Source organism: Salmo trutta, chromosome 21 (genome assembly GCF_901001165.1).
Source record: "Salmo trutta chromosome 21, fSalTru1.1, whole genome shotgun sequence".
Lineage (NCBI taxonomy): Eukaryota > Metazoa > Chordata > Actinopteri > Salmoniformes > Salmonidae > Salmo > Salmo trutta.
Genome location: NC_042977.1, coordinates 33,007,524 through 33,035,137, shown reverse-complemented (window position 1 = coordinate 33,035,137; position 27,614 = coordinate 33,007,524). Strand labels below are relative to the sequence as shown.

At 41.9% G+C, this 27,614-nt stretch overlaps 2 protein-coding genes across 3 annotated transcripts; both read left to right on the top strand.

The window, feature by feature from the left end:
- Positions 1–3,039: 3,039 nt before the first annotated feature.
- Positions 3,040–5,537, top strand: LOC115157201 (5-beta-cholestane-3-alpha,7-alpha-diol 12-alpha-hydroxylase-like). The gene has a single exon (XM_029705263.1). It carries the CDS (start codon positions 3,244–3,246, stop codon positions 4,780–4,782), a length of 1,539 nt encoding a protein of 512 aa, XP_029561123.1. The 5' UTR covers positions 3,040–3,243; the 3' UTR covers positions 4,783–5,537.
- Positions 5,538–6,745: 1,208 nt separating this feature from the next.
- On the top strand, positions 6,746–27,449 carry gjc2 (gap junction protein gamma 2). 2 transcript variants are annotated; one of them, XM_029705261.1, is made up of 2 exons: positions 6,746–7,344; positions 24,672–27,449. In XM_029705261.1, exon 2 carries the CDS (start codon positions 24,692–24,694, stop codon positions 25,955–25,957), a length of 1,266 nt encoding a protein of 421 aa, XP_029561121.1. In that variant the 5' UTR covers positions 6,746–7,344; positions 24,672–24,691; the 3' UTR covers positions 25,958–27,449. The 2 variants fall into 2 exon arrangements, with proteins under 2 accessions (XP_029561121.1, XP_029561122.1); XM_029705262.1 differs by lacking the exon at positions 6,746–7,344 and adding an exon at positions 19,586–20,178.
- The last annotated feature ends 165 nt before the right edge of the window (positions 27,450–27,614 follow it).

The window sequence follows — 27,614 nt, the reverse complement described above, 5'->3', positions numbered from 1 at the left end:
CTACATGATTCCATGTGTTATTTCATAGTGTTGATGTCTTCACTATTATTCTACAATTTTAAAAATAGTAAAAATAAAGAAAACCCCTTGAATGAGATGGTGTGTCCAATATTTTGACTGGTACTGTATCTTAACCCAAGTTTCGTCAATATCGTGAAAACGGGGCAGGAGATATACTTGTTCAAAGTTTGGTACGGGACAAAAAGTCTAATTTGCAGAAAGTCTATGTGTGGAGTTTATAGGTTGTTATGGGAAGTTGTTGCTCATGAGGGGCTGCATATATCTACAACATGTCATGATTGTAGCTCAAATGGGACAGGAGATATGCTTGATTAAAGTGTGGAATTTCAGTTTATTACTATAGCACCCCCATTGTCCCGATCTCGATGACAAGACACATCATTCATCCAAGTTTTGTCAAAATCGGGCCAGTGTTGTCTGAGATATGAAGTACGCATATAGCCTAGGGGTTACGAGCATTAGGTTGGTAACCGAAACGTCACTGGTTTGAATCGCTGAGCCGGCAACGTGGAAAAATCATCTGTTCTCCATCCATAGGGTCAATTGTAACATTTCACCTCCGCCGCTCTCAGTTGAATTGTAAATGACTGGTATGTCCTAGAAACGTAGAGTAGTGTGTAATGGTAGCTGAGACATGCATGTTGTTTGTATAATATTTTTATTTATCTAACTCAAACAATCTTTTCAAAAATAAGCAAAATGCAATTTTTTTTTACTTTTAGCCCCGGTCTCCCTTTGTAAAAGTATACTGCTCAAAAAAATAAAGGGAACACTTAAACAACACATCCTAGATCTGAATGAAAGAAATAATCTTATTAAATACTTTTTTCTTTACATAATTGAATGTACTGACAACAAAATCACACAAAAATAATCAATGGAAATCCAATTTATCAACCCATGGAGGTCTGGATTTGGAGTCACACTCAAAATTAAAGTGGAAAACCACAGTACAGGTTGATCTAACTTTGATGTAATGTCCTTAAAACAAGTCAAAATGAGGCTCAGTAGTGTGTGTGGCCTCCACGTGCCTGTATGACCTCCCTACAACGCCTGGGCATGCTCCTGATGAGGTGGCGGATGGTCTCTTGAGGGATCTCCTCCCAGACCTGGACTAAAGCATCCGCCAACTCCTGGACAGTCTGTGGTACAACGTGGCGTTGGTGGATGGAGCGAGACATGATGTCCCAGATGTGCTCAATTGGATTCAGGTCTGGGGAACGGGCGGGCCAGTCCATAGCATCAATGCCTTCCTCTTGAAGGAACTGCTGACACACTCCAGCCACATGAGGTCTAGCATTGTCTTGCATTAAAAAGAACCCAGGGCCAACCGCACCAGCATATGGTCTCACAAGGGGTCTGAGGATCTCATCTCGGTACCTAATGGCAGTCAGGCTACCTCTGGCGAGCACATAGAGGGCTGTGCGGCCCCCCAAAGAAATGCCACCCCACACCATGACTGACCCACCGCCAAACCGGTCATGCTGGAGGATGTTGCAAGCAGCAGAACGTTCTCCACGGCGTCTCCAGACTCTGTCTGTCACGTGCTCAGTGTGAACCTGCTTTCATCTGTGAAGAGCACAGGGCGCCGGTGGCGAATTTGCCAATCTTGGTGTTCTCTGGCAAATGCCAAACGTCCTGCACGGTGTTGGGCTGTAAGCACAACCCCCACCTGTGGACGTCGGGCCCTCATACCACCCTCATGGAGTCTGTTTCTGACCGTTTGAGCAGACACATGCACATTTGTGGCCTGCTGGAGGTAATTTTGCAGGGCTCTGGCAGTGCTTCTCCTGCTCCTCCTTGCACAAAGGCGGAGGTAGCGGTCCTGCTGCTGGGTTGTTGCCCTCCTACGGCCTCCTCCACGTCTCCTGATGTACTGGCCTGTCTCCTGTTAGCGCCTCCATGCTCTGGACACTACGCTGACAGACACAGCAAACCTTCTTGCCACAGCTCGCATTGATGTGCCATCCTGGATGAGCTGCACTACCTGAGCCACTTGTGTGGGTTGTAGACTCCGTCTCATGCTACCACTAGAGTGAAAGCACCGCCAGCATTCAAAAGTGACCAAAACATCAGCCAGAAAGCATAGGAACTGAGAAGTGGTCTGTGGTCCCCACCTGCAGAACCACTCCTTTATTGGGGGTGTCTTGCTAATTGCCTATAATTTCCACCTGTTGTCTATTCCATTTGCACAACAGCATGTGAAATGTATTGTCAATCAGTGTTGCTTCCTAAGTGGACAGTTTGATTTCACAGAAGTGTGATTGACTTGGAGTTACATTGTGTTTTTTAAGTGTTCCCTTTATTTTTTTGAGCAGTGTATTTGAACTCAATCCATTAAGGACATGGGGACTATCAATTCTATATTTCAAATACTGTATGTAAGAGGAGGATTATGAAACACAATTATTGTACATTTCTAAATATTTTGCACTTAAATCAAATCAAAAATCTAATTTTATTGGTCACATACACATGGTTAGCAGATGTTAAAGCGAGTGTAGCGAAATGCTTGTGCTTCTAGTTCTGACCGTGCAGTAATATCTAACAAGTAATCTAACAATTTCCCGACAACTACCTTATACAAGTGTAAAGGGATGAATATGTACATATAAATATATGGATGAGCGATGGCCGTGTGGCATAGGCAAAATGCAGTAGATGGAATACAGTATATACATATGAGATGAGTAATGTCGGCCATGTAAATATTATATAAAGTGGCATTGTTTAAGTGACTGGTGATACATTTATTACATCCAATTTCACATCCAATTTTACTTACTGTAATATGCAATTATATCAATGTATTGACCTTTATACCTAATGCTTCAACAAACTTGCAACACCAAGGACTGTTCTGTACTTTTTGGGTAGTGCGCAATCTAGTTACTCATTAACTGCTGACAGGGACATCACAGTTTCATCACTGCATGGTTAGATCTGTCCATGTACGGTACAAAATGTTTACATTCTATTCTTTCCAAAAGTTTATACATTTTTGGCTACGGTACTGAACATAGCTGAGTGTTGTAAAAGAAAGTGACTAAAACAGTTCAAAACACGAAAGTCTATAGTGGTTCCCTGAGTCTGTAAAAGTGATTTAGTAAACTAAGGGGACTCCCACAGTGCTTAGGGAAGGGGAGGAGCATGGCTATCTTCAACACAAAGGAATTTGATCTGTGCCCCAGACTGGCTCAGTAAGAACAAAGAGGAAAGAACATGGGCTTTTTGCTTCCAATCCTTCTGGCTTTGCTAGCCTCTGTGCTGGGAGGCCTCTACTTCCTTGGGGCCTTCAGGCAGCGTCGACCCGGGGAACCCCCACTGGACCGGGGCCCAATCCCCTGGCTGGGCCACGTTATGGAGTTCCGTAGGGACACAGCAAAGTTTCTGGAGAGGATGAAGAGGAAGCATGGGGATATTTTCACCATACAGCTGGGAGGATTCTATTTCACATTCCTCATGGACCCTCTGTCCTTCGGGACGGTCGTGAAGGAGGCTCGTGCCAAGCTGGACTTCACCAAATTCGCAGAGCAGCTGGTGCAGAAAGTGTTTGGTTACCACTCCATGGAGAATGACCACAAGTTTCTGCAGATGTCCAGCAACAAGCACCTGATGGGGGATGGTTTAGTGGTAATGACACAGGCCATGATGAGCAACCTACAGAATCTAATGCTGCACAGTGTAGGGACAAAGCATGATAAAAACAAGACCTGGAATGAGGATGGCCTGTTCAACTACAGCTACAATATTGTCTTCAGGGCAGGCTACCTGGCTCTGTTTGGTAACGAGACACCCAAATCCACGGGGAGCTTAGAGAAAGCCAAAGAGGTCGACAGAGAGGAGTCCCAGGAGCTCTTCCGTGAGTTCCGTAAGTATGACCAGCTCTTCCCCAATCTGGCCTACGGGGTCCTGCCTCCGGGGGAGAAGAGGGAGGCAGAGAGGCTGAAGAGGCTGTTCTGGAACATGCTGTCAGTGCAGAAGGTGAGGACCAAGGATAACATCAGTGGCTGGGTGCGCGAGCAGCAGCAGGTGAGGGAAGAGCATGGCATGGAGGACTTCATGCAGAACAGGTACATGTTCCTCCTCCTTTGGGCCTCCCAGGGGAACACCGGCCCTGCTGCCTTCTGGCTTCTCCTTTACCTCATGAAGCACCCAGAGGCCATGAAGGCTGTGCAGGGGGAGGTGGAGGAGGTGCTGAAGGAGACAGACCAGGAGGTGAAGCACGGTGGACCCCTTATCGATCTGACCCGGGACATGCTGCTGAAGACGCCCATTCTGGACAGCGCTGTGGAAGAGACCCTCCGCCTCACTGCTGCCCCTGTCCTCACCAGGGCTGTGCTCCAGGACATGTCCCTCAAGATGTCTGATGGAAATGAGTACCGCATCAGGGAGGGAGACAGGGTGGCCCTTTTCCCTTACACCGCTGTTCATATTGACCCAGAGGTCCACCCCGACCCACTCACCTTTAAATATGACCGCTTCCTGACCCCAGAGGGGGGTAAAAAATCAGATTTTTACAAAGGTGGGAAGAAGTTGAAGTACTACAACATGCCGTGGGGTGCTGGGATCACCATGTGCCCTGGGCGCTTCTTTGCCACCAACGAGCTGAAGCAGTTTGTCTTCCTCATGCTCATGTACTTTGACTTTGAGCTCAAGAACCCAGAGGAAAAGATACCTGATATTGACATAAAGCGCTGGGGCTTTGGGTCCATGCAGCCAACCAAAGACATCCAGTTTAGATACAGACTCAGGTTTTAAAACTGAGTGACTGACACAAACCAGCCTTTAGCAACACTTTGAATCTAAATGTCAATTTTCCGAGCTGTTAATCTGATGTTGATTATTATAAACTAGCTTGTGCCTAAACAGGACTTTATCTAGAGTACATAGTACAGCAACAAGTGGTACAGTATTACAATACTGGATATAATTGTTGTATTTATTAGAGGAAAAATCATCAACTTTGTCTCTCAAAGAAAAATATCTTTAAGGATTAGTTTTGAGTCAGCTGGAAAGCAGACATTGCAAAATGGAAAGCTGACATGAGCAGAAAAAAGAAAGACTGTAAAGCTGGTTTACAGATAGTATTAGAAATGCACAGATGTTCAGAACCAACTACATGTAGGAGTTGAGTTGACAATTATTTTAAGATACTGCTGTGTACCAGATTGCAGGGGCCTGCCCACTGGGGAGCCAGGCCCACACACTGAGGAGCCAGGCCCAGCGAATCAGATTGTACATTAATAGGGTTCATAGCTTTCACCTGGATGTCGGTCTATATTATGGAAAGAGCAGGTGTTCCTAATGTTTTGTACACTCAGTGTATGTCACAGTGCTTCTATGGCTATATATACCATGCCACTGCATATTTCATTTGTTAATTTAGCAAACCAGACAGCTCATCATCTTGCAATATAAGAACCATTGCTCTTTAAATAACATTGTAATGTTAAGCATTACATCTGTGTTTTTTTCCTCCTGTCAAATGTAATAAAATATGCTTTTAAAGCCTTGATTGTCATACAAGTCTTATTGTGCACATGAAATGTGGCCTTGAATGTATTGGCAGAGGTGAAGCTAAGTGAGCAATGACCTGAGACTCTGGGAAACTGGGTCGATCAATACTATAGCCTAGCTCCCACAGATGTGCCCTGAGAAACGCTCAGGTGTACTGAGAAACTTGCCTCTAATGCATTGGTAGAGACTGGCTGGAGTTATTTGGGGTTGAAGCATCCCACAGATTCAACACATAGCTCCCCAACAGCTAAACTAGTAAGCTAGATAGAAGGAAGCTTTGTGATATGCTAAGCTTACTGTGCACATAAAAGGGTGATGCATACTCCTACAAGTGTCCTAGGGCACCCAGTGGACACAAAGGGCAAATGTGGAAATCAGTCTAAGGTTACTAAAGTTGCTCCCATGGACTATTCAGGAAAAAAGTATTGGTTAATAAGGTTGTAGAGTATATTCTCACGTTAGTTTAACATTATGGCCTTTAACCATAATAATCAAATAAAAAACATAGAAAACATCAAGGCTCAAATTCAGATTGAACTCATTGTATTTCTGAAAATAGACCAATAATAGCCTGGGATGGCTTCTAACAGACCCCACAACAGACCAGTAATAGGGTTAGACTGAGCAGTCACCTTGAATTAGGCTTCTTATTAATGCTGGGCAACCCACATGGCAGGGAAATATACTGAACTTCAGCCTCCATAGTGCTGCCTGCCTTGTGTTCAACAATATGGGCCATGATTCCTGAACACTGCATATAGTGTGATTGTACTGTAATGCCTGGGGCAAGATTATCATCAGTTCAAACAGAATATTTACTCCTGTTTTTTCATTGGCAATTTACAACTGAGCACTGGGAACTAGGCCTGGTACTGAAGACCTGTTTACAACAGTAAACAGCTTGAATTTGTATTGTGCTATCAATAATAATGCACAATATGATCATCTTTCAAGCTTGTTGTGCCCTTTGAAAGACACACTAATTTATTCCAGTTTGATTACCTTCATTCTTGATAAATCCACACTATGACATTTTCAATAGTTGAATCTTTCTGACAGCCCTGTCTAAACCATAAGAGACAAAAAGGTTCCGTTGGTCTGTATTCTACCTTTGATAAGGCGTACATTTGATTTAATATTAACAAATTGTCTTATGGCCAAACTACATGATGTACTCTTATGTTAAGTTTATAACGTACATTGATAATTACAGAAAATGTAGAAACTACATTGGAAAGAGAAAAATAATGTTCATATAATTGAAATAGGACTTCTTCATTTGTATTTGACAGTGGGTGTAAATTCACCTTTTACGTTTGTCCACATTAATACATTATTTTGCTCTACATATTTAGAGAAAACTGTAGTGGTTACTCTCTCCATCTGAGTTGCTGCCGTGAAACACACACATACACACACTGTTAGTTAAGTCACAAGGCTCTGTAGCTCTGGAGGTTCATAGCAGCATCAGTGAAAAGTTTCTGGGTGAATAAACGGCTGTAACAGAACAAGTCATCCTGGATGAAATAAACAAATAGTCGAACTACAGCAGTTGAGCAAGAGCACCAGTCATGAAGGCGACCGACTGACCAAGCCAGGGAACAATGAGGCCATTGGCAGGAGTCCTGAGTGTCTTGCCTGTACTTGGTGGTGAGGGGTTTTGAAGAAAAATGAGCCATTGTCTCTCTCTCTCATCCTGCTTCCGAACCTCAGCAAAGCTGAGCAATGTCTCTGGAAGCCGTCCCAGGATGCTCCACTGTGAAGAATACTAGTCTGGTCAAACCTAGCTGGCCCCATGGAGAGGTAGGTGTGCCTTCTTTATTTGTTATCCATTTGTGATGCTCTTGTTTTACCTCAGGGCTCTTCTGATGTATTTTTATGTAATGCTATGTACTGTAGTTAGGTATGATATATATTCTAATTATGAGGGCACCAGGCTGATCAGGCAGCTGCCCTCTGGGCAGTGGTCACACCGGTACATTTTTGCATGTTATTTCCAAAGAAGCTTTCTTGGATTCTTATAGACCATATAATTTACAGTATTTACAGTCAAAGGAGAAGAACAGCTGAGTGTTGTTACTGTTTATGTAGGTCAGTTACCATCGAACTGCAGACTACAATCAATCAATGTTGCCCTGGAGGCTGCTCTGCAGGGTGGTCAAGAGCTGGCACAGACATAACATCTGTTTTAAACCTAACCCTAACTTTAACCTTAACCACAATGCTAACTCTAATGCCTGAGACCAAAAAACACATTTTTGTTTTCATATTGACAATTTTGACTTTGCAGCTGGCCCATCTAGTGGAAACCACTCAAAGCAATTTTTATTTGTCACATGCTTTGTAAACAACAGGTGTAGACTAACAGTGAAATGCTTACTTACGGGTCCTTCCCAACAATGCATTAAGGAATAAGATTGTTATTTGTATACAGCACAGTGTGTATTCTCTCCCTTCCTGTGAGTACACCAGAATAAATATGATTTTTGTACCCTATCAAATTTTATAACCACCAATTCAATATTAGCAATTGAATGTCAATGAGTTCATATACCACGTATCTTCCTTGAGTTATTGTATTATCATTATTGCATTGTGCTATCATGTCTTTAATGGCCTATTATCTGTATCAGTGACTTTTTTTAATGAAACCAGCATAATCTTTTTAGAAATGAGTATTATATTATTATCAAACATACTCTACATAAAACCATAAACCAGCACTAACAAACTGACGTCAACACCTTGATCTCGTTATTACAGTTTGTTCTACCTCTGGGGCAAGACTCTTGGCAATACATGTCAACCTGAGTTAAAGGGTGACTTGTGTCATCAGCCCGTTAAAGAGTACCTCAGGTCATTCTCCAGTTATCTGTTGGCACACTACAAAAGTGGATTAGCAACAAGGTCATTGACCTTGTCACCCTGAATTACACTTGAACCAGAAAGAAAGTTCAAATAAATGCTTTTTCATTGTTAAGAGACTACTAACCAAATACTTTTCAGCCGGACATTGCTGCTATATTGGGGGTATTTCAATAATATCATGCTCCTGTTAAATGACTTCATTGATAGTTGGTATGTAATAAACATTCTCAGTATGGCCAACCCCTATACATGTGCTGTGTGTTGACAGAGTAATAGTTACTCAATGGCAACAAAACCTATTGAGATTCATATTTGTTATTCTGCTGGCATTCCTACAGTGACTATTGCATGTTACTAGGCCACCAGCCTTACTCAAAGATTTACATGCGGTGTCATACTGGGCTGAAGATGATCAGTGCAGGCTCACCTCAAGCCAAACACCTGACGCCTTCTGTACGTCTGAACCAACAAGTCATAAAATACCGATCCCATATTTAAAAAAAGGAATGGACTGCTATACAGAGGGGTCATGCACCGACTTTCTTTTGGGGGGACACTGATGGCCAAATCTTTGAATTAATTATGCATAAAATATACAATACATTTTATATGCTCAGCTTACAAATGGGAAAATAAGGTGGTTTCTGCTATTTAAGAACAAAGGAGGCTCCGACTGTGTGATAGATGCACCATAGGCTAAGCTATCAGATTCAACACATTATTTAAGTATAGCTAATGTGTTACCCTGTCTGTTTGCATCCACTTCTGATGTAAATGTGTAATTAGTGAACTTTTTTTTTTATTGTGTCCCATGAATCTCAACGACATGTATGTGTGAAACCCTACAGTGTTGCTACGGTCCTAGTAGAACAAAAGCTTGTCAATTCTCTTACAAAGTAGGCTGGATCTGATTACCTAATTCTGACCACACGTTTACTGTAGCATTTGTTACAGGCTAGGATTGTGTAGTGATACAATAGAGAGCCTTTTGTCATATTGTTGCAGTGCCCTACTACCCTGAGACAGCCTGTGCATGCACAACCATTAAGATACATGGATGCCACCTAGTGGTTTAAAACATCCACTGGCAAAACCAGATGTGGTGGAGAAATTACATACTGCTTACACACGTTTGTATAGAAATTACATTCTGTATCAGTAACAATGAATATGACCTCTTGCATTAAGAAATAAGATTGTTTTTTTGCATACAGAGAAGGGCATATTCTATCCCTTCCTGTGAATACACCAGAATAAATAGGATTTTTGTACCCTATCAAATTTAATAACAAGCAATTCAATATTAGTAATTGGATGTCAACGAGTCTATACACCACATATCTTCTTTGAGTTTATTACGTTTCAGGAGATGACCTAGATGCAGACGACGTCGAAGTAACAACAGTTTATTAATCGAACAGGGGGCAGGCAAAAGACAGGTCAAGGGCAGGCAGAGGTCAGTAATCCAGATAGGTGGGGCAAAGGTGCAGGACGGCAGGCAGGCTCAGGGTCAGGGCAGGCAGAATGGTCAACACCGGGAAAACTAGGAAATAGGACCAATCGAGCGATAGGAGCAGAGGGAAAACCACTGCTTAACGAAAAGAAAGAAACTGGCAACAGACAAACAGAGAACACAGGTATAAATACACAGGGGCTAATGGGGAAGATGGGCGACACATGGAGGGGGTGGAGACAATCACAAAGACAGGTGAAACAGATCAGGGTGTGACAGAGTTGTTGTATTATCATTATTGTGTTGTCTTTTCTGGCCTAATATCTGTATCAAAGTGATATTTTTTATGAAATCAGCATTATCTTTTTAAAACTGAGTATTATCTTATTATCAAACATAGTCTACATAAAACCATAAATCAGCACTAACGAGCTGACTTCAACACCTTGATCTCGTTATTACAGCATTAGTCATGAAATATCACTTTGACGGTGGCAGGAGAAAGAGCCATAGATATGCAGTTCTGGTGTCAGCTATTGTTGCATGAGACAACACTGCATGGCAAAGCTACAGCTAGGAAGTGTTGGCTGATATGATATTAGGCCTGCAGTAGCACTGCCAGTGGCCGAAGTTCACTGAGTTACTGGTTCTGCCTCTTACACTGCAGTAAAAGGTTGTTAGAGTACTAAGAGCTCTGGGGGTGTTGCTTTACTAAGCATTTCTCTGCTACTGAAATCCAAATGACCCTGAATACGTCTGCTGCTCTTTGGGCCTGGCCTGGGTCCACCCCATGACATGGCAGTTATGACAAGATAATGTCAAAGATTACGGACCTCCAGCAATCCAAATAAGCTTTATTTGTTGCTTGGTTTGGTTTAAGGGGAAGTTATGTAGAGTGATTATTCTGGTGACCTGATAATCATGTCTATTTTAGAGCACATCGATGAAATATATCAGGGATTATTGAAAGTCTGGACAATCTACTTTTTTTCCACACAAAATGTTTCCTTAATTAAAAAATATATATATATATATATTTTGATAGACCAAAGTATCAGCTAACACAACATGTAAAGGAACAACCTCCTAATTCTTTTTTTTCTTCCTCATGGAATATAAAAAAATGGATTTGTCAACTCTGTCAGACACCATAAAAGGCTTTTCATTCTTAAATGTATTGTACAACAAGTGTTTGAAACCTTGATTGTTTAATTCTAACATTAGATTATTCAAATATGAAATACGAATCTCCAAATGTTGTTTTGTTTTTTAAAATAATGTTATATAATGTTCCAGGTCTAATGTCGTTAGCATTTGGCATGTTCTTCTAGATTACGAACATGTTTTACGGAGTTGACAAAAAGGGCACTTTTCTAAGTAGCAATTTAGTTTTTCCTCAGTTGCTTTGACTCTAAAAACGGCAAAGGTTGTGATGTGTACCATATGTCTCACATAAAGATGACTGATGGCTGGCTAATAATGTTACAAACATCTCTAATCATCATATTCTAGACAGATCACATCTTAATGTTGAGATTAAAAAGGATAACTTTTTTTCAAATGCAAAAATATTGCATGAAAATCTATTTAGATATCAGCAAAGCATTTCTCTTGCTGCCTCACTGAAACTATACTAGAATGTCTCAGAATAAATTGACTGGTGCTTTCATCTCAGAACCCAGGTGAATGGAAAATTGGGTGCTCTTCTGGCATTTTTCATGCGTTTTTACATGAAGTGGCTTAGAGTGTGTTTTATATAATCGAGAGACATGGTCCGTACCAAGCAGACAGTACTAAGCACTTGTTAGAACATACAGTCAGGTCCATAAATATTTGGACATTGACCAAGTTATTATTATTTTAGCGGTCTACCACAGCATATTGGAGCTGAAATGAAATAGTGCAGACTTTCAGCTTTAATTTGAGGGTATTTACATCCAAATTGGGTGAACGGTGTAGGAATTACAGCACTTTTTATATGTGCCCCCCCCCCCCCTTTAAGGGACCAAAAGTAATTGGACAATTAGCTGCTCAGCTGTTCCATGGCCAGGTGTGTCTTATTCCCTCATTAGTTAATTTACAAGTAAGCAGAAAAAAAGTCTAGAGTTGATTTCAAGGGTGGAAAAGAACTGTCACTGCCAGTGAAGCAGGAAATTATTAGGTGGAAAAATCTAAACAAACCCATCAGAGAGATAACAAAACATTAGGTGTGGCCAAATCAACTATTTGGTACATTCTTAAAAAGAAAGTACGCACTGGTGAGCTCAGAAACACCAAAAGGCCCGGAAGACCACGGAAAGCAACTGTGATGGATGACAGAAGAATTCTTTCCCTGGTGAAGAAAAACCCCTTCACAACAGTTGGCCAGATAAAGAACACCCTCCAGGAGGTAGGCGTATCTGTGTTAAAGTCAACATTCAAGAGAAGACTTCACCAGAGTAAATACAGACGGTTTACCACAAGATGTAAACCATTGGTAAGCCTCAAACAGGAAGACCAGATTAGAGTTTGCCAAACAACATCTAAAAAACCATGTACAGTTCTGGAACAACATCCTATGGACAGATGAGACAAATATCAACTAGTACCAGAATAATGGGAAGAGTATGGAGAAGGGAAGGAACTGCTCACGATCTGAAGCTTACCACCTCATCTGTGAATCATGGCGGAGGTAGTGTTATGGCGTGGGCATGTATGGCTGCCAATAGAACTGGTTCCCTTGTATTTGTTGATGATGGGACTGCTAACAAAATCAGCAGGATGAATTCTGAAGTGTTTAGGGCTATATTATCTGTGGAGATGGACAACGACCCAAAGCACACTGCGAAAGCAACCCAATACTTTTTTAAGGCAAAGAAGTGGAATGTTCTGCAATGGCCAAGTCAATCACCTGACCTGAATCCAACTGAGCATGCATTTCACTTGCTGAAGGTAAAACTGAAAGCAAAATGCCCCAAGAACAAGCAAGACCTGAAGACAGCTGCAGTAAAGGCCTGGCAGAGCATCACCAGGGAAGAAACCCAGCAGTTGATGTCTACGGGTTCCAGACTTCAGGCAGTCATTGACTGCAAAGGATTTGCAACCAAGTATAAAAACTCACAATTTAATTTATTAATATGTAAGTTTGTACAATTACTTTTCAGCTCCTAAAATTGGGGGGACCACATAAAAGTGCTGTAATTCCTACGCCATTTACCCAATTTGGATGTAAGTATCCTCAAATTGCTCATCTTGATTGTTTCCTTTCAAATCCATTGTGGTGGCGTACAGAGACATAATGACAATAACTCCAAATATTTATGGACCTGACTGTATGTGGGTGAGGTAATACATGCTTTCTAGATACTACCTACCAAACGTGCAGAAAATAGGATTTGTGTAGTTCAGGTAATACTAATTACATCTTTGGGATCATCCATTAAATGAACAAACAAATCACTTTTAATCTGCAGAAACTGGATTTAAGACAGTCCTTAGGCTTACATCTCACTCACTCCAAGTGCAACATCTGCCTGAAAGACAGAGCACTGATACATCACTTCCTACTGACCCCAGAATAGACACAGCAGCATATGCTTTTCCACTATTTCTCTCAACTTGCATAAACATTAACGGGACATGGATGTCTGCTCATCATGTTAACCCTACAGGCAATGCCAGTCTTCAGCCGAGAGGTTCTGTCTCAATATACGTTAGTACAGAATCTGCATAGAGAAGACTTAATTCTTAGTGTGTTTATACTATCTGAACACAGTACAACCAAAACCTCCAGGTAGATATTTAGCAGGCCCAATGTTCTATTGGAACATCCTTTTAGGCTGTAGCTGTAGAAATGTCCTCTTTGTCCGTGTTTGTTCTAAGAAATTGTATGGAGTTACAGCGTATGCATAGTTCTTACGTAATGATAAGCAAGGGTTCCATTGGAGGAAGAGTACTTCAACCATTCCAATTCATTCTCAAATTGTTTGGGGCAGTCAACGTTTACAGGCTATTTAAAGTTCTACATCAGATGTACATTATTCTATTATATAAATGTACAGCAAAATGTCAGGGATTTTGTGCAGTATGTTACCAAGTCCTACACAACTATACTGCAATGCCTTGTTGACTAAGAGTAGACAGCCAAGCTCAGCTGAAGGAAGTTTTTCTAGGATAATGTTGGCATTCATCTCTAGGCTCTTTATCCCCAGTCGCTTCAGTGGACTGGAGCCTCCATCAAACTGGCACAGGACGCACAGAGCCAGGGGGTAGGATAGAATAGGCTTGGATGAAAAACGGAAAGAAAAGTGAACAAATGAGAGAGGACTGCCACCACTCTCAGGAAGCCTATAGGATATACCCCACTCTGCTCTGCGCTGCCTGGGAAGAGAAATTGGATGGTGTGGGGGAAAGGAGAAGGGGGGGCAGGCACCGACAGAGTTGCATGCTTTTCTCTGGTGTCTTGTGTCACTCTTTTCTCTGGGGGGCCCCGTCCAAGTCACATGGCTGTGCTTGATCTGTTACATAAACACAGACCTCCGTGGCCCCCAGTCGGCTCCCATTAACTTAGTTCTGCAGAGAGAAAAAACTCTCTGTGTCTGGGTGACATTGGCAAGGGGCTGAGGAGAGCAAAGCTGTCGAGATGTTCACTTCTTGTTGTCCTTGATGTTGCATCATTTTAACTCCACTGCAGACAGACGACAGAACTCTCAATGACCTCTTGAAGGTGATAACTGATTGATATTGAGCATCAGAGTCTCACAAATACATTGTATATTTGTGCGCTTATCAAATGCTTGTGTAAAGTGTTGTTTGAACAGCATGCACCATTTTGTGCAGCAAAAGATGACACACTAAAATGAATCTGTTTGTCAACTCAACAAATCATTTTGTACTTTTATTTTGAGTAGATACAATTCTTGGATGGGATAGCCTACACATACTTACATTTTCTGTCAGTTTACCATCACACCCTTAAACTTAAAGATCTGACCCTTTTTTTCACTCAGAACCTAAAGCAAGGATATGCACATTCTTGATACCATTTTAAATGAAACACTTTGACGTTTGTGGAAATGTGAAAAGAATGTAGGAGAATAACACATTAGATCTAGTAAAAGATAATACAAACAAAAAAACATGTGTTAAAAAAAATGGTTCCATTATCTTTGAAATGCAAGGGAAAGGCCATACATTAAGGTAGGATCCTATGTGTAATTTAGATTTTGCTTACAATGATGGCAGCAGTGTGTGTGCAAAGTTTCAGACGGATCCAGTGAAGAATTACTTCACTACACAATATTTTGCATCAAGTCTGCCAGGAGTTTGTGCCGAATTGGTCAATTGATGCATTTTCAAGTACATAACTATACAGAACATACAGAAATGCTATGATAATAAAAAATTCAGTTTACACACTCCCAGGAATGTCATATATGATGGATCATTAGCTTCCCTACAGAAAATACACTAAACTTCACACATCTAGATGGCCGGGGGGGGGGGGGGGGGGGGGGTCAGAGACAGTAGTGGGGTCAAACTGTGGAACCCAGTTCCTACATTTAAAAATAAAATTGATTTTATCAAACAAATCTATGCTACATTTTATCTCTGGGACCCTCAGGATGACAAATCAGAGCAAGATCACTGAACGTAAGTACATTCATTTATCTTCAGAGGTGAATGAATCAAACCAATTACTGTAATAAGTGTTTTGTTGTTGTGGACTATCCTCAAACAATAGAATGGTATTGAGTGGCATTTTTTAAATTGGAGATTACATTAAATACCGAGCTTGAACAGAAAGTTTGATACACTTACTTAGTTATTAACTGAGTGAGCACCACTTAATATATAATGACTAACTTATAATAACCAGAACATGTATATAAATAGGCTAGTTACTGGACCATCTGTGTATTTTGGATGGCAGCAAGATTTTGAAGCTGTGCATGTGATCCGACTTGGAGAAAAAGTCACGTGATGGTCTGACTGTGTTGCTTCCCCCAGGGACAGCACAGCACATGGCTGGCTAGATGAACTCCTAATGCTCCAGTCATTCCAGCAGCATCCCCTTTCCTCCTCTAGATCTCCTCAGTCAGATTGGGGGAGGGAGGGATGGGTGGAGGAGGGGATGTTTGGAAGCAAGGCCTCTGGAGGATGGGTCCTTCAGGCCCAGCTGGCTTGGTTTCAGAGCCAGCACCCCACTCTGTCACCTCACTCACACAGCCTCACGTCTCAACCACTAAAATGGCCAAGATTCTTTTCTTGAGCACTCTCACCCAGCTCGCCACACTCTCACCCAGCTCGCCACACTCTCACCCAGCTCGCCACACTCTCACCCAGCTCTCCACACTCTCACCCAGCTCTCCACACTCTCACCCAGCTCTCCACACTCTCACCCAGCTCTCCACACTCTCACCCAGCTCTCCACTCTCTCACCCAGCTCTCCACTCTCTCCACACTCTCACCCAGCTCCCCACACTCTCACCCAGCTCCCCACACTCTCACCCAGCTCCCCACACTCTCACCCAGCTCCCCACACTCTCACACAGCTCCCCACACTCTCACACAGCTCCCCACTCTCACACAGCTCTCCACACTCTCACACAGCTCTCCACTCTCTCACCAAGCTCTCCACTCTCTCACCAAGCTCTCCACTCTCTCACCAAGCTCTCCACTCTCTCACCAAGCTCTCCACACTCTCACACAGCTCTCCACACTCTCACACAGCTCTCCAGCTCTCCACACTCTCACACAGCTCTCCACACTCTCACACAGCTCCCCACACTCTCACACAGCTCCCCACACTCCCACACAGCTCTCCACACTCACATAGCTCTCCACACTCTCACACAGCTCTCCACACTCCCACACAGCTCTCCACACTCTCACACAGCTCCCCACACTCTCACACAGCTCTCCACACTCTCACACAGCTCTCCACACTCTCACATAGCTCTCCACACTCTCACACAGCTCCCCACACTCCCACACAGCTCTCCACACTCTCACACAGCTCCCCATACTCCCACACAGCTCCCCACACTCCCACACAGCTCTCACATAGCTCTCCACACTCTCACACAGCTCTCCACACTCTCTTTTGTCTTCTATTGTTCCTGCAAGCCAGGGGGGAGGCCAATGCCATCACATCAAATCAACTCCTTGAATAGCCTTCTCCTTGAAGTTTGCAGTTGTGTAAACATATGTTGTTCCCCTTAAGTGTGTGTAAATAACTGTATTTATACATGGGATATTGCTTTTCAACAAGAAGTTCAAAACTAGCCAGTTATCTTTAAGAAGTGTTAAATAATTACTTTTTTTCTGAAAATACTTGTCCCCAGATGAAAAATATGACCAGTAACCCTAATCCTGCGTCAGGTTTCCAGTGATGTCTGAGCAGAAATAAAACATTGACGTGAAACATCAAATTACAGTTGATACAAATTACAAATCTGTTACCCACACACCCCAGTTTACTAATGAAAGAGATGGATAAGGCTTGCATCTGCTTTGTATCCAGATATATTTCATTTAATTATGATTATTGGCGTCATTGAGGTCTCTTTCAGAGGAAGACTGTAAATCACTACACAACACAGCTATATGTTCATTGTAACACTGGCCAGATACATTTATTTTAACATTAGCCAGATACTGTTTTCTTTATACTGTTGTGCACCAAAGGTATTTGAGTTTAGCTCAAGGTCACTTCCAGTATTAAATAGCATACAGTACAATGGCTAGCACATTGGGGAATGATTTTTCCAATTACAACTTATGTATATGAACTATGATTTCTCCTTGGATACAAATATTTCAGCCTAGCCTTAAAGACTGGACGTAACATAGTAAATGTAAATCTGTGACACTTAAATTATTCTCAAAAGTATGATATGTTGCATTTGGTATGTTTACATAAGGTTACTTAAGCCCAGAAAATGTATACATACCATACACAATGTAACATATCATGATAAATGGAACAAGACAGATTTAGGTTTACTATATTAGGTCTACCCCAGAGTCCAGGTTGAATAGTTATGAAGTAGGGATATAGAATATGGCCAGAGAACAATACAATATGAATAAGGCATGGTTTGCTTCCACTGTACACATAGATGCTATTTTAGTCATGTGAAAAAAGCTGGCACATGCACTAAGTAACATTGTGTGCTATTGCGTTCCAGTTCTACGGCCTGACAAAAAGCCTTGAGTGTAAACACCATGTCGGAAAAGACGCGGAGCGTAGCGCAGAGTGGGACCTGTCCACCAGTCCCATCTTTGGCCATCCGCCTGGATGGAACGTCTAAATATTTGGACATCTGATATGACTGAGCGTACCTGTTGGATACATTCAAGCAAATCTGGTGTAAGGCCATGTGGTTTTTATCTCTGGGTGGCACTTGGAGAGTGGATATCCCAGCAGGCGCTCCCTCTCATTCTCTTTCTCTCTTTCTCCATTGTTGATTGTTACAATCGAGGACACCTGTTATAATTATGACATATAAGTAGAAGTACAGTTGTTCCGTGTGTGTGTGTGTGTGTGAGGATGAGAGAGAGAGTGAGAGCACTTCACATGCATGACTATCCATATGCCAACTACTATGAAGATGTGGCTACTTTACACTATCACATACACAAGTATAGCTGTACAGGTAGCCTAGGCATGGGGAGGTGAGGAGAGGCAGTTGTGTGGAGAGAACCATGTGTTGCTGAGATCAGAGAAGTGGCAGAGAGATGGAGAGATGTCATGTGTGTTACTTACTAAGTGTTGAGCTATAGGGGGTAGGTGTTGAGCAGTGTTGAGCAATAGGGGGTAGGTGTTGAGCAGTGTTGAGCAATAGGGGGTAGGTGTTGAGCAGTGTTGAGCAATAGGGGGTAGGTGTTGAGCAGTGTTGCGCTATAGGGGCTGGGTATTGAGCAATGTTGAGCTATAGGGGTGGGTGTTGAGCAGTGTTGAGCTATAGGGGGTGGGTATCGAACAGTGTTGAGCTATAGGGGGTGGGTGTTGAGCAGTGTTGAGCTATAGGGGGTGGGTATCGAACAGTGTTGAGCTATAGGGGGTGGGTGTTGAGCAGTGTTGAGCTATAGGGGGTGGGTATCGAACAGTGTTGAGTTATAGGGGGTGGGTGTTGAGCAGTGTTGAGCTATAGGGGGTGGGTATTGAACAGTGTTGAGCTATAGGGGGTGGGTGTTGAGCAGGGTTGAGCTATAGGGGGTGGGTATCGAACAGTGTTGAGCTATAGGGGGTGGGTGTTGAGCAGTGTTGAGCTATAGCGGGTGGGTATCGAACAGTGTTGAGCTATAGGGGGTAGGTGTTGAGCAGTGTTGAGCTATAGCGGGTGGGTATCGAACAGTGTTGAGCTATAGGGGGTGGGTGTTGAGCAGTGTTGAGCTATAGGGGGTGGGTATCGAACAGTGTTGAGCTATAGGGGGTGGGTGTTGAGCAGTGTTGAGCTATAGGGGGTGGGTATTGAACAGTGTTGAGCTATAGGGGCTGGGTATTGACCAGTGTTGAGCTATAGGGGGTGGGTGTTGAGCAGTGTTGAGCTATAGGGGCTGGGTATTGAACAGTGTTGAGCTATAGGGGGTAGGTGTTGAGCAGTAGTGAGTTATAGGGGCTGGGTATTGAGCAGTGTTGAGCTATAGGGGGTGTGTGTTGAGCAGTGTTGAGCTATAGGGGCTGGGTATTGAGCAGTGTTGAGCTACAGGGGGTGAGTGTTGAGCAGTGTTGAGCTATAGAGGTTGCGTATTGAGCAGTAGTGAGTTATGGGGGCTGGGTATTGAGCAGTGTTGAGCTATAGGGGGTGGGTGGGGAAGGGTGGGGGTATTGCCACTAACAAGCCTCCCTCAGCTGGGTGGGTGTTAATTTCAAACTGCAGTCAGATGTCCTTAAGTTTGACCCCTCCGATGAGGGTCACTTGCCAGGGGAGAGAGGGAGAGATTTTTTTCTTCTCTTTTTTTATACTTCCTTCTTGGGCAGAAGGCTGGCGTAATAGAAACCAGACACGAGTCAGAATGTGAGGCATTCACAGGAGAAAGAGTTCAGTTCCGTCCTCACTCAGTGGATAAACAAAAAAGAGAGAGGATAGACAGAAAATGCTGTAATAACATATAGTCTTATTATAAGATGTTTGTTGTTTTTACTATGTGGGGAAGATAATGTTGTTGTTAGCTAGTGGGGGTCACGGCATCAGATCAGGATCAGGATCAGGATGGACCCTCCATGCCATTGCTGTTGTGGAGACTATGCACGAGAGCTCTAGAGATGGCTGTGGAAATGTGGACAAAGTTATGTTTGAACAGAGCGTGCGGTGCAACTTCTTCTCCAGGTGGGTTTTGTCAGTTCTCTGTCAACATTTTCTCCAAACCCTGGGATGCCTATCTCTGCAGAGTTACTGTATTTTCCCTTCATACTGTAGGTGTTGTATTTGGGAAATAGAAAGTTGACTTCAACCCATAAAGAACTTGTCTCTGATTGCCAATGATTGAATTTGAATTGTAGGATTTTTTATAGATTAAATTCCAAGAAATGTGTCTGTGTAAAAATGCTAAATGCAAAAGTAGAATATAAAATGTTATGCCAGTTGTACCACCGTTTTAAATCCACAGGGTAAAAGTATAGTTTAGAAATAACATTGAGATAAGTGTCTATTAAAAATACTCAAGGATTTTGATCCATATGCTCAACTAGGGCTGGGAATTGCCAGGGACCTCACCATGCGATATTATCACCATACTTAGGTGCCGATACGATATGTATTGCGATTCTCACGATTCTATATGTATTACGATTTCATGCTGCGATTTCATTGCGAATCGATATTCCAAACATATTACTCCCCATATGTCTTCTGCAGAGGGACAAGAAACAGCCATGAGAACAAGTTTTGATCAGTCAGGGAAATAAAAGTGCTGAAAACAAATTGTCTCAATATTTAAAAATAAGATTGAGAACAATCTATGAAGGGCAACAGGTAGCCTAGCGATTTAATAAGAGCGTTGGGCCAGTATCTGAAAGGTCACTGGTTCAAATCCCTGAGTCAATTCGGCGAAAAAGTCTGACGATAAGAGCATCTGCTAAATGACTAAAACGTAAATGAAGGAAAAATACTGGAGTTTTGGTAGCCAACTAGCACAATTATATTGCGATATTGTCAAAACGATACGATATATCGTCAAAAATATTCTTATATGTAACTGTATCAATCCTTTCTGCCATCACTATGCTCATCACCTTAAAGCCCAATATGCCTCCTCTCTCTGACAGCAATTTAATCTCAAACATCTGCATCCTTTAGTCCCGCTGTGTAAAACATATTTTGCAGCAAAAAAAAAAAAAAGTAGTTCAACTTGGCATACACCTCTGACCAGGGGCACAACTTTCAGTGGGGACGGGGGGACATCCCCTCCACATTCTGAAATTGAAGTTTTGTCCCTCCCAGTTTTATCATTGGAATGTGACACAAAAGGTGGCAAAGGTGTGCTTTAGGACCATGCGGACACCTCTGAGCGGTCGGGTAGGCTGTTGGAGAGTTTATCTGACAGGATTTTTTTTTTTACAAATAATAATAATAATAATAATAATAATAATAATATATCCCCCCCCACTTCTAAAACCAAGGTTGTGCCCCTGCATCTGATACCATGTCATTTGCAATTCTTTATCATGTATATTCTCCCAGGCAGCTACAACCTCAACATTTGTTCATTTCTAATATTGGTGGTTCTCAGCTGGAGAGACAGATGGTGATGCAACCTGTGCAATAATGGGGATAGAGATTAAATCCAGAGAAGAAATTCCACGCAATTACAGCAACATGTGCTACTGCAACTTGTTTACACCAGACTTGTAAATGCTCGTTCTATTGTTGTAAGATATTGAGGTATAGTTCTTGTTATTGTTCTCTCATTATACAGATTTGTACCATTTGGAATATATTTGACGTGTTCAAAATATTGGTTTAGATCATGTTCAATGATCAATAAAAGTGATAGACTACAACATTTCATTAGTTATTCATAATAGGACACAGGTCAAATGTCAAGATCTTGAGGGCAAGTCAAGTTGCACTCCTCAGGTGCGATTGCCTTCAAATGGGAGAACAAGGCTGGGGTCAATTCGAATTGAAGGCAGTCAGTTCAGGAAGTAAACTTAACTAAAAATGTATCTATTTTCAATGACTTCTCAAAAAAATGAGGAGTAGAAGCTATTTATTTCAAAGATTTTTCCCCCTCAAAAAATGTATATATTAAAATCACTTTCTGAATTGACTGCCTTCAATTCTTATTGACCTCAGCCCTATGGAAGACCAAAGCATATGTTGTAATACAGAAATGGAAAGATAGCCTACATAATAACAGTGCATCTTTTTGGTCATATCACTCTGTAGTTTTTTCCTTCAGCTAAATCCAGATACTGAAATCGATATTTACAAGATTTATTTATATTATGAAAGGGAATAAAATAAGATGTGCCTACAATTAAAACTTACACATGAAGATAGTAATTGCGTTCATTAATACAGCATTCTCAAATCATGATTTTTCCAATATTATTGTTGAGACAGAAATTGTTTACAGAAATTAAACCTTGTTATTCCCCAAAGGCTCTGTCAGCAGGCTTGTGAGCATGAAAACATGTTTATTGCTTTCTTGCATGGGTAACTTGCTCTTTCTGACATTAAGCATGGTATATGTACGTGTTAGAGATCCCACAATAAAACAGTACAATATCACACAGCGGAAGAGCGGAAGTTAACAAGCTACACAAAAACATATTCCCCTTTCAAGTTCAACTGTATGAAATACCAACTGAATATAATAATGTTGCAAACTACCCACAAACCACTGAATTGCTGTATACAGTTCCACCTCTAAAACATGCCCAAATTGGGGCACTCTTCGTAATAAAGCCAAGCCATAATCCTCGATTGGGCTTCAGTTAAACAAACCTGCCTTACCTCAAGATCTAGGCAGTGATGTACTTTAGTGAAGTGTAATTTTACATATACGCTTTACTAACTTATTACACTAGGTAGGTAAGTGTTTCAACCTATTTTTTACACCCCTGGTCCTGGGGCAGATGAAGAGTTACCCACAGTAGCTGCCATCTGTGGCCTGGCCATGTGGTGCTAGCTGATCCTCCCTCCCTCCCTCCTCAGTGTGAGACTGAAGCAGGAGCACTGGGTCTGGAGGGCAGGCCTCGTGGCAGCTACACAGACGAACAAGCCTCTCCTGTTCACTGTGTTCACTCAGATGGCAACGAAGGGAGATCAGGGGAGATGGCACGTCCCACGACAGGGAAAACAGTGCTGCTATACAGTCATGATACTATCAACTCACAAAGCGGGCAGTCGGCCTGCTCTGTGTGAGGGGAGTAGTAACACTAGTGGGACGACATCCTGGGCTATAGGTGGTTTACTTTTGTTCTTCTAGAATTGTCATTTTTGTTAGGATCCCATTAACTGACGCCATAGCGTGAGCTAGTCTTCATGGGGTCCATAGAACTTAAAAGAGATTGCAAAAAATGACATTTACATTAAGACATTACAAACATTTAACAGGTAGACGTCTCTAGACTAAGATTCAACAGTCGATCTGAGAGACCCAGGTCAACGTTCAAGGGAACCTATAGGGATTCTCTCTCAGAATACCGAGACCAGCACACAGAGAAACCTCCACATATGTGTTCTCTCTCTCCTCCTCCATATGCCTCCTATCTTCATATCACCCAGCTGCATCACTCAGTACACTCCTTTAACCTGGGGAGAACTAATCTAGTTATCCCTTCATTCAGTCATTGGAAGCTGCATCATTAAATAATATGAGAATAGCAGAAGCTTTTGAGTAATCTTTACAGTAAGTTAGGTACCCCTCACTATGTATGTATATGTTTGACTAGTCTATGGTATAGCCTACGCAATGGATTACAATTTAAATGAGTTATATCATTGTCACACTGGTAGGAATTTGTGTGATATGTCATAAAACATTTTTGTGTTTTTAGCTAAATTGAATTTATTTATTATTTAAAAAATAATGCACTCCACTAGTTTTATGTGCGTTTGATAATTATAGTGAATAAGAAAGGACATACAAGAAAGCCAAATTAGGACATAGTTTTTTTGCACATGGAAGTGAGTGGGAACAGTCTATTAATCATTTGATTAATTTCAAACGGGGCCCAAGGATTATCTTCATAGTTGTTGCTTTTAATTAACATTAGTCTGTTGTGTTGTGTCCCTCTGAGGTCTTGCATGTCCAACGCCTTGGTTGACACTGTAGTGTGAATTTAATTGGATTATCTTGACTGCTGACGGGCTGAGGATCATTAAATGCCTCAGCTTGCAACTTTGGCATCATGTACTATTTATTATAGCAAAAGTTGTGTGAAAATATATCATTTTAATGCATTTATTTTGTCTTCATGTTGGGATTATCTCAATATCAAATCATTTCTGTGTAACCATAAATTACCTTACTATGATTGTTTTCAATTAAAATGCTTAAAAAGAAACAACAATAGTTTCTTTGCAAAGAACAATTTCTCAAGCAGAATTTTGCTAGGACTGTCAGAGTGGAGTGAGTGGGGAGGGGAAAACCAAAAACTAGTTGTTATTGGCAGAGAGCTTTGGAACCCTCTTTCTTATTGGTCTGTTAACTAATTGACCGCCTGTTGACTTAACAGTATTATTCCAACTTCATAGTGTGAAAACATGTATAAAACAAAGAAAATCACATTTTTGACTGTACTGGGCCTTTAAAAGAAAAGCAAAAGTTTTAATGAACCAAACCCCTAATTATAATTATTCTGTGTTCCCAGATTCTAATTGAAAAGCCTCTATGACCACCATGAGCTGGAGCTTTCTAACTCGTCTTCTGGAAGAGATCCACAACCATTCCACCTTTGTGGGGAAAGTGTGGCTCACAGTGCTCATCATCTTCCGCATCGTGCTGACCGCCGTGGGGGGCGAGTCCATCTACTCGGACGAGCAGACCAAGTTTACCTGCAACACCAAGCAGCCCGGCTGTGACAACGTGTGCTATGATGCCTTCGCCCCGCTTTCGCACGTCCGCTTCTGGGTCTTCCAGATCATCATGATCTCCACCCCCTCGGTCATGTACCTGGGCTACGCCATACACAAGATAGCCCGCGCTTCCGAGGTGGAGCGCCGGAAGTTCCACCGCCGGAAGAAGCCCATTCAGGCCCACAGGTGGAGGGAGAGCCACCCACTTGAGGAGGTGCTGGAGAATGAGGACGATGATGCAGAGCCCATGATCTACCAGGAGGACGTGGTGGAAGTCCAGGAGGTCAAGCCGGAGCCGACCAAGCCGCAGAAACATGACGGCCGCCGGCGGATCATGCAAGAGGGCCTGATGAGGATCTACGTCCTGCAGCTTCTGTCCCGGGCCGTATTTGAGATTGGCTTCCTGGTGGGCCAGTATCTTCTCTATGGCTTCCGTGTTAATCCGTCCTATGTGTGCAATAAGGTGCCCTGTCCCCACAAGGTAGACTGCTTCATCTCTCGGCCCACAGAGAAGACCATATTCTTGCTCATCATGTATGTGGTCAGCTGCCTCTGCCTGCTCCTTAATGTTTGCGAGATGTTCCACTTGGGTATCGGAAAGTTCCGGGACACTCTCCGCAAGAGGAGGAACGAGGGGGGGCGACGGCCCTCGTACAGCTACCCGTACTCCCGTAACATCCCCACCTCTCCCCCCATGTACAACATGGTCATGAAGTCAGACAAGCCCAACAGGATCATCCCCAACAGTCTTATCACCCACCATGAGAAGAACATGGCCAACGATGCCCTGGAACATCACCAAGAGTGCACCAGTCCAGACGAGAACATCCCCTCGGACCTGGCCAGTCTGCATCGCCACCTACGGGTGGCCCAAGAGCAGCTTGACATGGCTTTCCAGACCTACAATACTAACAAGAACCAGTCCACCTCCAGGACAAGTAGTCCAGTGTCTGGGGGCACCATGGCAGAGCAGAACAGGGTCAACACAGCCCAGGAAAACCAAGGAGCCAGGCCGAAATCAGCCACTACAGAGAAAGCTGCGACCATTGTAAAAAACGGAAAGACTTCTGTATGGATTTAAGAATGATTAACTTCACGTGGTACAGTAATCATACTGAAAAGCCATTTTTCAATTTCCAGGACCATATTCTGTGGATACTGGAAGATGTGTGAGATGAGACAAGATATTAAAGTCTTTGGAGCATGAATCGATTGCACTGCCCGAATACACTGTAAAAAGTACAATTTCATTCAACATACAATTGTAAGGCAACCAGCTGCAATAGGATTATGAGTTTGCTCAACAACATTTTCACACACAAACGTTTTGTTGTGAGTTTGCTCAACAACATGTTTGTTGAGCAAACTCACAATCCTACTGTACGTTGAATCAACAACTTTCTTTTACAGTGTAGATTTAACTTTTGTCACCAGCAGAAACCAGCAGTGTGACATGTCCGATCAGGAGCACATAAAATAGGCACATTGTGACATCAGAACAATAGTAAACATATATTTTTTAAACAAACAAATACAGTAGTATGGATCCTATTATTCGTATGTTATTGTGTGCTTTAAATGCCATAACCTAAACATAATTAATATATGCATATGTTGCTTAGCGATTTATAGGGAGATATAAAATAAACCATGCTGGCAATATAATTTTACCCTAGCTATTGAACTGGATTAATTTGACAAAATATATTTATAATGGTTTTAACTATAACAATTGTGGCCTCGTTAGCCTAGTTAAAAGCAATGCAGTGGTAAGCACTGTTTAATGGTACTATGCTTGAATCATGATGTTTGAGAAATGGACAGTCAACCAAATGTGAAGATTTTGTTGTTGTTGAGAAATTCAGAATTGTTCAGATTTGCACTTGTAACTTTTTAACTCATTTTGAGTTGTATTATGACATTTAGAGAAATGATGCATGAATAATGTATTTGTTTAAGAAATTTTGGATGTAGTTAGTATAGGTTTTGTTGAAAGAAGAGATGTGACATGTTATAGGACAAATGGTGTTCCATCAGCAGCAAAAATTTGAGCTACACTGTTCTCCATAAAGTCATATTTTAATTCACTCCACTTCTCAAAGCTTTGTTGTGTTAGACATTGTCGGAATAAATTAGTTAAAGAAGAAAAAGGTAAGTTGTTGTATTGAAAACTTACCGTAAACCAATTTCTGATAATTTCTGCTGTTTTTGTGGGGCATATAATGCATGCTTTTACTTTAAAACATTGCTACATTTTTACACATATGACATATACAATACAATGTACATAGTCAAAAATCTATCCTCATAAAGTTGACTCCATATTTTCCTATATTTAGGAATCTGTCTTGAATCAAGTAGTTTTCTGCATTTTTTTCATAGTAGATACATAATTCTGCCTTTAGCATTATGATACTCCAGTCCAAAGTGCCTCAAACGGCTAAGATTGTTCCTGTGTTTTACTCAAAAATAAATAAACCTAGATTATAATGATTGGTGTGTCTCTAATTATATGTCATTGTATATTGTATGTGAAAGGGGATACCTAGTCAAATAAAATGTTATTTGTCACATGCGCCGAATACAACAGGTGTAGACCTTACAGTGAAATGTTTACTTACAAACCCTTAACCAACAATGCTTTAAGAAGTTAAGAAGAAAAACATGTAAAAAAGTAAAAAATGTATAAGTAAAAAATTTAAAATAAAAGTAACAAATAATTCAATAGCAGCAGTAAA